General features: G+C 44.8%; 1 protein-coding gene across 1 annotated transcript in view; it reads right to left on the reverse strand.

Moving 5' to 3' along the window:
* Positions 1-13,035, reverse strand: part of thsd7ab (thrombospondin, type I, domain containing 7Ab) — a gene marked incomplete at both ends in the record, with an annotated part of 285,247 nt that overhangs the window by 148,637 nt on the left and 123,575 nt on the right. Inside the window, one exon of the mRNA XM_083641760.1 lies at positions 4,181-4,365. Within this exon, the coding sequence (XP_083497886.1) occupies positions 4,181-4,365 (185 nt within the window). The remainder of the gene's footprint in view (positions 1-4,180; positions 4,366-13,035) is intronic.

Raw genomic sequence — 13,035 nt, forward strand, 5'->3', positions numbered from 1 at the left:
AGACTAAAAATGGATGCAACCTTGTATTCAAGGTACAATGATGTCATGCAGGATTACCTGGAGCAAGGCATCTGTGAGGATGTACCAAAGAGCACTTCAGCAGCAGAACAAACAGAGACTGTGAAATACTACATGCCACATCATGCTGTTCTTCGAGAGGACAAGGTAACTACAAAACTGAGAGTAGTATTTGATGCGTCATCACACGAGGAGGGCTGCCCATCCCTAAATGACTGTTTACTGACAGGGCCAAACCTTAACCCAAATCTGCTAGATGTGCTAATCAAGTTCAGACTCCATAAGATAGCCTTCACTGCAGATATTACCAAGGCTTTCCTGCAGATAGCTCTAGCAGAGAAAGACAAAGATGCTGTTAGGTTCCTGTGGCTACATGGACCTCCAACCAAAGACTGTGAAAATGAGCTGCGCATCATGAGAATGAGTAGAGTAGTATTTGGAGTCTCACCCAGCCCATTCCTGTTAGCTGCAACAATAAGAAAACATATCAAACAGTATGAAACAGAGCAGTCTAAGACAGTGGAGACGCTGAGAGAGTCTCTCTATGTAGATGATTTTATCTCCAGCTCAGATGATGTGGATGAGGCACTTGCTGTTACCACAACAGCAAAAGAGATTCTGTCACATGCAAGCATGAACCTGTGCAAATGGGTTACAAATTCCCCAGAGCTAAGAGCCAAGTGGACAGAAAAGGGATTTGAGCATGCACCCGAAACAGACACAGTTGGAAATGTGCTGAAGGTGTTAGGATTAGTGTGGAGACCAGAGAAGGATGACTTTGCGTTTGACCTGAAGGGACTGTTAAACATGTTAAAGGGCAAGGAAAACACAAAGAGAAGTGTGCTACAGACATCAGCTCGTATATTTGATCCCATTGGGTTTCTGACTCCCTTCACCATACGAGTGAAGTGTTTGTTTCAAGAACTGTGGGAAAGGGGAATCAGTTGGGATGAGCAGCTTCCTACAGACTTAGCTGAAAAATGGGATAAATGGTGTGAAGAGCTGCCAAAGCTCCACCTGGTGGCCATTCCGAGATGGTACCAAATTGAGATTCAACCAAACTCGCAGAAAATGAAACTACATGTTTACTGCGATGCGAGTGAAAAGGCATACAGTGCTGTTGCGTATCTGCAAGGACACAATAAGAAAGGGGAAGTTGTGACCAGTTTTGTAGCCTCCAAGTCAAAGGTGGCTCCATTAAAGAAAATGACCCTGCCACGACTGGAGCTGATGGGCGCACTGATTGGAGCAAGGTTAGGAAACAATCTTCTCAAGCCCCTGAACCTGGAAACAAATCAGCTCAACATGTGGACTGATTCGATGATTGTTTTCCACTGGATACGCAGCACAGCACATAAATGGAAGCCATTCGTGGCGAACAGAGTGACTGAAATACAAAGTCTCACAAATCCAGGGTCGTGGTCTCACTGCAGCGGCAAGACCAATCCTGCAGATCTACCTACAAGAGGCCAGAGCGTCGAGACCCTCATCCAGAGCCAGCTGTGGTGGAGCGGACCCACTTCACTGTCATCACCTGAGGATTCAGAGAGCATTGATGAGGACTGTGTTGCACGTGAGATGAACACTGAGCTTAGGTCTAAATTTCAGGCTGTAGTACAGTTCACCAGTACTGAACAAGCTGAGCCACTGCTAGACCTAGAGAAGTACAGCAGGTTAAAAAAGGTGCTGAGAATAACTGCATGGGTAAGAAGGTTCATAGCCAATGCCCGTTCTAGTCAAAGGACTCAGGGAGAGTTAACTGCAGAGGAGCTCAGTGCAGCAGAAATGTATTGGGTGAAGGTGACACAAGAGCATAGCTTCCACCAAGAACTCAGTCAGCTGAAATCTGGAAAGGACATCAAGAGAGAGTCAAAAATCAAAGACCTGAAACCATTCTTGGATGAGAATGGCCTAATTAGTGTAGGAGGCAGGCTACAACACTCAGATCTTAGTTTCAGGGAGCAACACCCATGGGTGCTACCTACAAAACACAGATACTCTGAGTTACTAGTTCAGGACTGCCATGAGAGACTGATGCACTCTGGGGTCAGAGATACTCTAGTACAGATGAGGGAAAGATACTGGGTTTTAAAGGGGAGACAGCTAGTGAAGAAAATGGTCTCACACTGTTACATTTGTAGGAGACTGAAGGTGAAACCAGCGCAGCAAGTGACAGCGCCACTACCCAGAGACAGAGTCACAGAGTCCCCACCCTTTGAAGTTACGGGGGTAGATTTTGCAGGGCCATTATATGTCAAGTCTAGTGGTCAGTCAAGTGGTCAGGCTAAGGCATATATTGCACTTTTCACATGTGCTGTCACCAGGGCAGTGCATTTAGAGCTCGTCACAGATCTGACAACTGAAAGGTTTCTCTTAGCCTTAAAGAGGTTTATTGCAAGGCGAGGGCTGTGTAAAGTTATTTACTCGGATAATGCCAAGACCTTCAAACGAGCAGACAAGGATCTGAAAGAGCTATGGCAGTCAATCAGAGAATCAGAGCTAACGCAGTTCTTCACTGACAAAGGGATCACCTGGAAGTTTATTGCCGAGCGAGCCGCTTGGTGGGGGGGCTTCTGGGAGAGACTTGTGAGATCTGTAAAAACGTGTCTAAAGAGAACCCTGGGGAAGGCCTCACTAAACTTTGAGGAACTGACAACCATGCTAGCTGAGGTAGAGGCTGTGTTAAACTCCAGGCCACTCTCGTATGTGGACAGTGATGCATCAGAGCCGCAGCCACTTACACCCTCACACTTCCTGGTTGGAAAAAGACTAACTTCTCTGCCACCAAAGAATATGGTTCCACCATCTCAGGCAACCAATGTGAGCAGAGAGGACATGGGTCGGAGGTGGAAGTACCGGCAAAGACTCCTAACCAGCTTTTGGAACAGCTGGAGAAAGGACTACCTGATGGACTTGAAATCGGCTCACAAGTGTGAGACACCTGTACCCACTGTGCTGAAGGTGGGAGATGTCGTCCTGATCGGTGAGGACAATGTACCCCGGCAGACCTGGAAAATGGGCAGGATAACAGAGCTCTTTCCAGGGAGAGATGGACTCGTACGCTCATGTACTGTTCGTACCACCACGGGCAGTTTGTTGAAGAGACCCATTCAGTTGATATATCCTTTAGAGATTAGTTAAAGAGATGACTAATAAGGAGTGATGAACAGTTGTTCATCGGGCGGGAGTGTTGTGAATTGTTTGATTTGAGTAATTAAATAAGGCAATTAATAGTAATAAATAGAATAAATATCAATAAATAGTCAAAAGATTATAGTTTCTCATCATAGCTAAAATATATGATATTTACAGTATTTACAGTTACTATATTTACTACAAATGCGACATGTATTAAGAAATCTGGTAATGATAATTTCATTTATGCTTTACTTGTCATGCACGGATTATTTCATGTTCGTTTCCTGTTTCATGCATAGGCGCTTTTACTTTGAAACTCCAAGACGGATGTGTCTGCCTTATGCAGTGAACTAGCTTAACCTCGCTAGAGTGTATTGTGTTTGCAAGATGGACCTGCGGTCCACTGTTTATCTCCTCATGCTGCAGCTACGTTGGAGAAAATAAAGTTTCAGTTCATCAAACCCGTTCTGGTCATTATCAAGGTAAAGAAGAAGCTTCTAATATACAACAGTCTGTGAAGACTTCAATACAACTAACTGGTGGACCAAGAACTTCGATCGACTCTTAGTAATTATTGTTTTGACTCAGTGTTCATTTCAGTTTATTCAAGTTATTTCAAAATGTTCTCCCCAATTGTACTTGGCCAATTCCCACTGCTGTCCTGGCCATTGCTCCACCCCCTCTGCCGATCTGGGGAGAGTTGTAGACTAGCACATGCTTCCTCCGACACATGTGCAGTCGCCAGTCGCGAGCCAGCCAGTGAGGAGTTTCACCGGCAGGACGTAGCGTGTGGGAGGATCATGCTATTCCCCCCCAGTTCCCCTCCACCCAAACAGGCGCCCCTGACAGACCAGAGGAGGCCCTAGCGTAGCGACCAGGACTCATACCCCACCGTCTTCCCACCCGCAGACACGGCCAATTGTGCCTATATGGACCCCCGACCAATCCAGAGATAGCATGGGGGCTCGAACCTGCAACATGTTGAGGCAGTTCAGGGTCGAGCCTTGAGAGCAGTTATTTTTACCTTTGTCTTTTTCTCTGAGGTCGTTGAGGTATGTGAGAAGTTCAGCGTTGGCCTGGACACAGTAAACTTCCCTGGTCTGCAGCCCACCCCCGCAAAGCCCCGTCTGGTTGCTACGCCGACGGTCCTGTTGGCTTAGCAACACATCCACTCGGCAGTCGCTCCACTCTGTGGTTCTCCAGGTATAACTGAAGAGAGAGAGAGGGAGAGAGAGACCGAGAGAGAGAGAGAGAGAGAGAGAGAGGGGGGGGGGGTGCGATGTAGTGTCAAAATGTATCTATAATCTGGCAGACCTAACTTTAGCACATAATAAATTAGTGTCGCATGGGAATCAGTATTGTCATTAGGGAATTGTCATTGTGGTGAATGGTAAATTCACTTATCCCAGTTCACACACATTTTAATTTGCAGAACAGAGTTTATGCACACGTTTACACACTTGATGATCCAAAAGTAATACTATACATCAAAATAAAAATAAAATATGAGTGTGACATATTTTTGTTTTACTGGTGGATGTTTGACTCATGCTGATCACTAACTGGAGGTCATACTTTTTTCAGCATTTTTATTTATTTACCACTATATATAATCTAATTGTGTCAGTGGAAGGCAAAAACTATGTGAGGAAACCATGAAAAGAAATCAAAACAACAGCTGCCTGAAATGTCAGTGTGAGAGGCTGTGGTAATGGCTGGACCATGCGAAAGCAATGTTAATGTGTTGAATCCCAAAGCATTTGACAATAACTTGGCATAGCTGATGGTGGTTTTCTCTACTTGCTTGTCTAATTCAGAGAGGTCTGATGATCACAGCGCTTCCCACACACAGCCTAGCCCTCTCCCTACACTGAGAGTAGGCTAGGATAGGGTCCACTTGTACAGTAATTGCTACAGTACTAGCGTGCGAAACTGACCTAGACAGGTGGAGTCAGCACAAGTGCATGCATAACAAGTGCACCCTTATGTAGTGATTATCATGTGATGTCATCTCGCGACTTTCTAAGCAGCCAATAGCTACTTTCCTTGGAAAAGAGTTGGCACTTGGCAACACTGCGGTCCAGCCATATACTAGGTTTTGACCTAGTCTTGTTTTGGCTGTGAAGATAAAAAAAAAAGCTTTAATTAACTATATCATGGGTCTCCCAGGTTCCTCTATCTGTGTCAAAACCTTCCCATCTTCCTTACATCAGCTTTTTTTTTAAAGAACTGGACTCCATAATTCTGTCCTACATTTGGAATGATAAGAATCATAGAATTTCGAAAATTCATTTGCAAAAGCCCAAGTCTGAAGGAGGGCTGGCCTTACCAATGCTTAGGCACTACCACTGCGCTGTCAATGTCATATCAGGAAAGCTTTGAGCCTACCAGATGTTTCTGTCCACACTCCAATTTGTTTCAATCACTCTTTTTTGCCTCCTTGGTCGGATGGAGGCTACCATGCCTGGAGTGAGAGGGGTCTGGCTTCCATCAAAGACCTATGGTCACTTTGCATCCTTCGATCTACTGATTAGGAAGTTTGAGTTGCCCGACACAAACTGGTTCAGGTTCCTGCAAATCAGAAATTATGTTCGGTCCAAAATTCATGCGTTTGAAAACGCTCCCAAATGAACATGCTTTTTTCGATGTTTTGCTGAGCCCTCCTCACTCCAAGCACCTCATCTCTAGATTTGTATGTATGTCTCTAACGAATGGATTAGAGGGGCGTGGCAGGAGGAACTTGGTACTGATTTATCTGATATTATATGGGAAAGGAGTCTGTCTGTGGTACAACTCTGCTCAGTTAATAGCAGACACCAGCTGACTCAATTCAAAGTTGCCCACCGTCTCCACTACTCCAAGCATAAATTACACAAAATCTTCCCTTCTGTCTCACCACTGTGTGACAAGTGTCAGGTGTCAGAGAGCACACCATCTCATGCCTTTTGGTTCTGCCCTTCACTAACAGGATTCTGGGCCAAAATATTTGACTGGTATTCTAAAGTTTACAAAATAACCCTTCAGCCGGAGGCAGAACTCGCCATCTCGGAGTCTTCTCTGATTTTCCCTACAGCTGTACAACAGTCTCTGACACAGACAACTGTTGCCAAGAAACTTATCCTGAAGGAATGGAAATCCCCCTCTCTTGTCAATTGTGGCTGATGGATATGACCTCTGTTATACGGATGGAGAGACTTAGGGCCCTATCTTCCCAAAAGCGCTAATTTAGCGTTTGCGCTCGCCGTGCAAAATACAAATTGGGGGGCACAAGCGCATGCCTGTGATAATTGTACTGGGCATAGGCGTGCCACATGCCAAAGCAGCGCTAAAATGTGGGGATAGATGGCATTATCCTATCGTCAGCAGCGCGCAATTACTTTGCGCTAAGAGCTTTGAAAAGGACATCTTACGCGCTAAATACCTCGCTGCGGTGGGAGTGCACCATAATCTCCGTGCAGCACAGCGCAGTGCAAAGTAAAATTCCTTTTGGATATATCATTACGCACAGCCTTGCCATGCCAGGACATCAAATTATGCTGCTAAAATTGGGTATTAGCAGATAATTCAGTGAGGCAATCAACTATAACTCACTGAGAAACTTTTATCACATCGCAAAGAGGGAAATTAATTGAGAAAACTTGTTGGACAATGGACATAGGCTATTTACCTTCATAACCCGGAGGGTCGTTGGCACCACAGACGATCTGTCAATAAGCTCTCTCCATCTCTCTCTCTGTCCTTGCACGAGTGAGTAGCCTACACTCTATTACGCATGGAGAGAATTACATGGAGAGGCATATTGCATGCCTCGCGCAAACAGCCATTGCGAGACGGGAATCTGATTGGTTTTGATTGACGTAATGCCCAGCATTGCCTGGCCACACCCGTGAATAATTCTGGTAGTTAAGACCGCCCAAATCCCGTTTGCGCAGGCATTTTGGGGCACAGATGATTTTGGCACGGCTCTAATTTGCGCCTGCGACACGTGCCCTGAACTTTTCCGCATCCCCGCCGAGAATTGCATCCCCAACATATTTCGGGGCTGTTTTAACTTAGAAATCAGGGAGGTCACGTCTACCAGACAATTATATCACTTTTAAACAGTTACATTTCTTTATAAATCATTACAATTATGCTCCCATGAGGTGGGGATGCTTTTTTTTATGCTGTGCGGGGGTGCAAAACTCGGCATAACACCTGAACAGCGGACAGCAATCTTCCCTGCTTTAAGGCACGCGCAAACAGGTGCGCAAGCGCCAATAGGGGATACCGCCTGTACGATGATAGGGCCCTTAAGTTCTTGAGAACCAACTCACTTAATACATTTTCAGTTATTTGGGACCCATTTTTAGCCTACCTCAGTGAGGCTGGGGGCAACGGGTAACTTGCCTGCTTGATATTTCACGGATCCCGTTGCGTGGGATCTCGGACACGATATATCTTGCAAGCAGATACCTTGTGCAACTGGTAGCATGATACAATACTGAATACTGAATACTTTTTTTTCTTGTTTTTTTCTTTTCTTTCGTTCTCATGTGTATGAGCCTGTCTGTTTGCCTTGTTTGTGTGTTGTTTAAAAAGGTTGATAAAATAAAATATAGAAAAACTATATCATGGGTCACGAGGGGCTTGTCCCACAGAAATTCAAACACTTTGCAGATTTGGAGCAGGGAATCTTTGTGTGTGTATCTGTGTAAAGATGGTACAGTACTGTGCCTACAAAATAACCTTTCAGCCAGAGGCAGAACTCGCAATCTTCAGCTGCTCGGAGACCTCTCTGTGCTTCCCCACATCTGTGCAACAGTCTCTGACACTGGGGACAACTGTTGGGGGGGTTGATCAGGCCAATGAATTGAATATGTTCTTCAATAGATTTGATACAGCTGGCCCGTGGGCCCCCTCCCCCGACTCTCCTGACTGCAGCATACAAACAGCAGCCCCCACCACACAGCTCTCCCCCCCCCCTCCCTCTGGCTCTGGCTGATGGCCTTCCAGTCTTATCACCTTCCCCTCCCCCTCATCCCCCAGGCTATTCCCCGTCACCCAGAGACGAGGCTACACCCCCCCCCCCCCCAAAGGGCTTCAGAGCTGATGATGCCACCCCCCCCCCCCACCACCACCACCACCCACCCACCCACGCTGACCATCACAGCGGACCAGGTGAGGAATCAGCTTTTGAGGCTACACACTAGGAAAGCAGCTGGCCCGGATGGCGTCAGCCCCATGGTGCTCAAAGCCTGTGCCCCCCAGCTGTGTGATGTGCTACAGCTGATCTTCAACAAGAGCCTGAGTCTCCAAAGGGTCCCCGTGATGTGGAAAATGTCCTGTATCGTTCCTGTACCTAAAAAGCCAAGACCCAGTGGCTCCAACGACTACAGGCCGGTAGCTTTGACGTCCCACATCATGAAGACCCTGGAGAAACTCGTCCTGGAGCAGCTCAGGCCTATGGTCAAACCATCCCTTGACCCCCTCCAGTTCGCCTACCAGCCCCGACTGGGAGTGGAGGACGCTGTCATCTACCTGACCAACCGCGCCTACGCCCACCTTGACAACCCGGCCAGCACTGTGAGAGTCATGTTCTTCGACTTCTCCAGTGCTTTCAACACCATCAGGCCGGCTCTACTGGGTGAGAAGCTGACGGCGATGCGGGTGGATGCCCCCCTGGTGGCCTGGATTGTGGACTACCTGTCTGGCAGACCACAGTATGTGCGCCTGCAGAACTGTGTGTCAGACAGAGTGGTCAGCAATACAGGAGCACCACAGGGGACGGTCTTCTCTCCCTTCTTCTTCACCATCTACACCACGGACTTCACCTACCAGACAGAGTCTTGCCACCTTCAGAAGTTCTCTGACGACTCTGCGATAGTGGGATGTATCAAAGATGGCGACGACGATGAGTATCGGGATGTGGTGGCCAACTTTGTCACATGGTGTGAGCAGAACCACCTGCAGCTCAACGTGTCAAAGACAAAGGAGCTGGTGGTGGACCTGAGGAGGGTCAAGGCTCCGGTGACCTGTTTCAATCCACGGGGTCAGTGTGGACATCGTGGAGGACTACAAGTACCTTGGAGTGTAAATTGACAATAAACTAGACTGGGCTAAGAACTCTGATGCACTCTACAAGAAGGGGCAAAGCCGTCTCTACTTTCTGAGACGGCTGAGGTCCTTCAACGTCTGCCGGACCATGCTGAGGATGTTCTATGAGTCGGTAGTGGCTAGTGCCTTCCTGTATGCTATTGTGTGCTGGGGCAGCAGGCTGAAGGCAGCGGATGCCAACAGACTCAACAAACTGATCCGTAAGGCCAGGGACATTGTGGGGCTGGATCTGGGCTCTCTGACTGTGGTGTCAGAGAAGAGAACGTTGTCCAGGCTACGCTCCATCATGAGCAATGACTCGCACCCACTCCACGGCGTGCTAGTCAAACACAGGAGTACGTTCAGTGAGAGACTGATTCCACCTAGATGCAATACGGAGAGGCACAGGAAATCATTCCTGCCTGTGGCCATTGGTCTATTTAATGCCTCTCTTAAAAGAGCACCTCGGAGACGCTCAGTCTCCCTGAGACTGAGCCAGCCGATAGGTTAACTGTGCCTGGCTGAGCCACGTGTAACGTATAGGGCAAGCCGACTTAATATAAGTTCAGGGTGCAATAATGATAATTGGCACGGAATGTATACTTACTCTACGTATTTTGCTTACTTAGACATTCTACTTATTTTTGCTTCTATCGCATTTACTACTGTTATTCTATGCTATGTTGTGTTCTTCTGCTTATTTTGCTTAATATCGCATTTACTACTGTTTATTTTATGCTATGTGTGTTCTGTGAGCGAGCTACTGTAACTTGTCCCAATTTCCCCCCGGGGATCATTAAAGTCTTTCTGATTCTGATTCTGATTCTGATTATCACGGTTATCGTATTATCATGGTATTCATAAAAAATTGCTGAAAATGTTCAAAAAGTACTGAGAAGACTCACTGAAATAATTTTACGTTTTATATTGAAAACTCAGACCCAAAAAGGATTGACACACTCACTGAAATAATTTCTCGAAGGCCGCACGTTTGCATCTGGGAGACTGTTGCCAACTTTGGTTGATGATGGACAGTATTTACCATGTTTTTCAAAGCACTGTAATCACGGTAACACGATAATCACGATACCATGTTTTTTTGTTTTTTTTTGTAACTTTATTTTTAAAGTTTTTGTTGTAGCACAGCATCATGTTCCAACATTTCTCCACATGAGTGACAGTTTTACATATGCAAACACCCTGAATAAAAATAAAAAAACAAAAACAAAAACAAAAAACAAAAAACAATAATCATTCAGGTCATCTTGATGGGTGTTACAAATCAATTCTTAGTTTTTTACTAGTTAGCTTTGTGTTGTTATGTTATTCGGTTACTTGTTCCAATCAGTTTCAGTGAGAGAGAGAAGTATACAGCAAAAGATGGAGAGAAAAAAATAAAATAAAATGGATTGAGACATGTTACATTCGATGTGAAAATATACATGGCCCAAACGAGCACAGGCAAGGCTAAATGGGAATGGAAGCTCCTCCTTCTTTCATATGCGCCAACCATTTGGACCAGAACCTATCAAATTTATCCTTTTTCAGTCTTAAATAGAAGGTCAGTTTTTCCATCTCATATATTTCCTGTACAATTGCTATCCATTCTTTTTTTGTTGGTGGGTCCTGGTTTAGCCATTTTCTTGTTATTGTTTTCTTGCTGGCAACAATAAGTATTTTGAGGAGGTATTTATCTTGGGGATTTAATTCAATTGGTATATTTCCTAGGTATATGGTGCCAAAACTGTCATCTATTTCAAAGCCTAATATTAATTTGATTTCTGAGATTATTTTTAACCAGTAGTCCTGGATTGCTGGGCATTTCCAAAATATGTGATAGTGGTCGGCCATTGCATTATTACATATTCTCCAGCAATTACCGGATTCTGGTCCATCGTTCTGTAGATACTTTCTTCTCGGAGTAATAAAAAATCTAATTAGGTTCTTCCATGAAAATTCTCTCCATTGGCCCGAGCTGGAGGTGGAAGAATGTATATCGCATATGTTTAACCATTCGTCCTCTGTTATGGTTATGTCTGCTTCCTTTTCCCATTTAGCCTTTACATATAGAGTAGAGTGATTCCTGGAAAATTGTATGTATGAGTACATTCTTGATACTAGTTTCTTGTGAGCATTACCCTTATATGCATCTATAAAAATACTAACCAGATTCCCTTCAGCTTCCTCATTAATTTTTATATTTCTATTGAAATGAAATCTAAGCTGTAAATATCTATAGAAGTCTTCTTTTTCAAGGTTGTGGCTGTCAATAAAGTATTGGAAGCTCTCCAAATTTATGTTATCTGAAATCATACAATATGATGTGATGCCCTTCCGAACCCATAGTTGAAACCTCTGATCCATCTGTGCTGGCAAAAAATCCCTGTCATATGCCACCCATTTTAATAGACGTGCGTGTCTCTCCAATTTAAAATTTTTGCACATTTTGAACCAAATATTAAGAGGTACCACAGTCCAATTGCTCAATCTATCAGAATACATGGATCGAGCAGACTTCTCGCCTAACAAGGATTGCAGGGGGATATCTAATTGGCCCAATTCTATGTCTTTCCATTTAGCTTCGTATGTGTTGTTACACCAGCAGACCAGATATCGCAGCTGTGCCGCTTTATAGTAATCCTCCAGACATGGAAGAGACATACCTCCTTTTCCTTTTGGTAATTGTAATGTTTTAAAGCGTACCCTAGGTTTCTTTCCTCCCCATATGAATCTGGAAATCATTCGGTCCCAATCATTGAATTGTTTCAGTGGTATGTCTACAGGGAGGGACTGAAAGAAGAACAGTAATCGTGGTAGGACGTTCATCTTTATAGCCTCTATTCGGTTATACATATTGAGTGTTATGGGGGCCCATCTTTCTAAATCTGTTTTTATTTCTTTGGTAACAGGGCCATAATTTTCTTCATAGATGTCAGACAACCTTTTTGGTATAGTAACACCAAGATATTTAATAACATTGGCATTCCACTTAAAGTTATATTTTTTACGTAAATTATTCTGCGGAGAGTAGTTATAGGAAAGGATTTGTGTCTTGGGTACGTTTAATTTATATCCTGAATAAAAACCAAACTGTTCCAGGAGAGACATGAGTTTTGGTAGGCTGGAGTCGGGGTCGGTGAGAGTCACGAGTACGTCATCAGCGTACAGGCATATCTTGTGCTCAGTTTCTTTAATTAAGATTCCTCTTATTTCGTTGTCCTCTCTTATTGCTTGAGCAAGTGGCTCTATGAATAATGCAAAGAGGGCGGGACTTAATGGGCAACCTTGACGACACGCCCTTTCTAGAGAAACTACTCCAGATAGGCTGCCATTTATTTTGATTCGAGCAGTTGGTAGATGGTATAGAGACTTAAGACATCCTATAAATGTATCATTAAAGCCAAAGCGCTGTAGTACCAGGTACAAAAACTCCCACCGCACCGAGTCGAAGGCCTTTTCTGCGTCCAGGCTAATACATGTAGCTAATGACTTTGTCTCGCTTTTGCTCATGTTATCGATCAGATACAACGCTCGTCGAACATTATCCTGCGTTTGCCTGTCCTTAACAAATCCTGTTTGGTCTGTATTGACCAAATCAGGAACCATGTTTTCTATTCTCTTCACCAGGATTGATGCAAATAGCCTGTAGTCAATGTTTAGAACAGAGATGGGTCTGTATGAGCTGCACTCCGTCTTGTCTTTACCCACCTTTGGAATAACAGATATGATGGCCTGACTCCATGACACTGGGGTCTCTCCCCCTTGAAGAATATAGTTGAAACACTCTAGCAGTATAGGCGTCAG

The sequence above is a fragment of the Poromitra crassiceps genome (genome assembly GCF_964638095.1).
Source record: "Poromitra crassiceps genome assembly, chromosome: 1".
In the NCBI taxonomy this organism is placed as follows: domain Eukaryota; kingdom Metazoa; phylum Chordata; class Actinopteri; order Beryciformes; family Melamphaidae; genus Poromitra; species Poromitra crassiceps.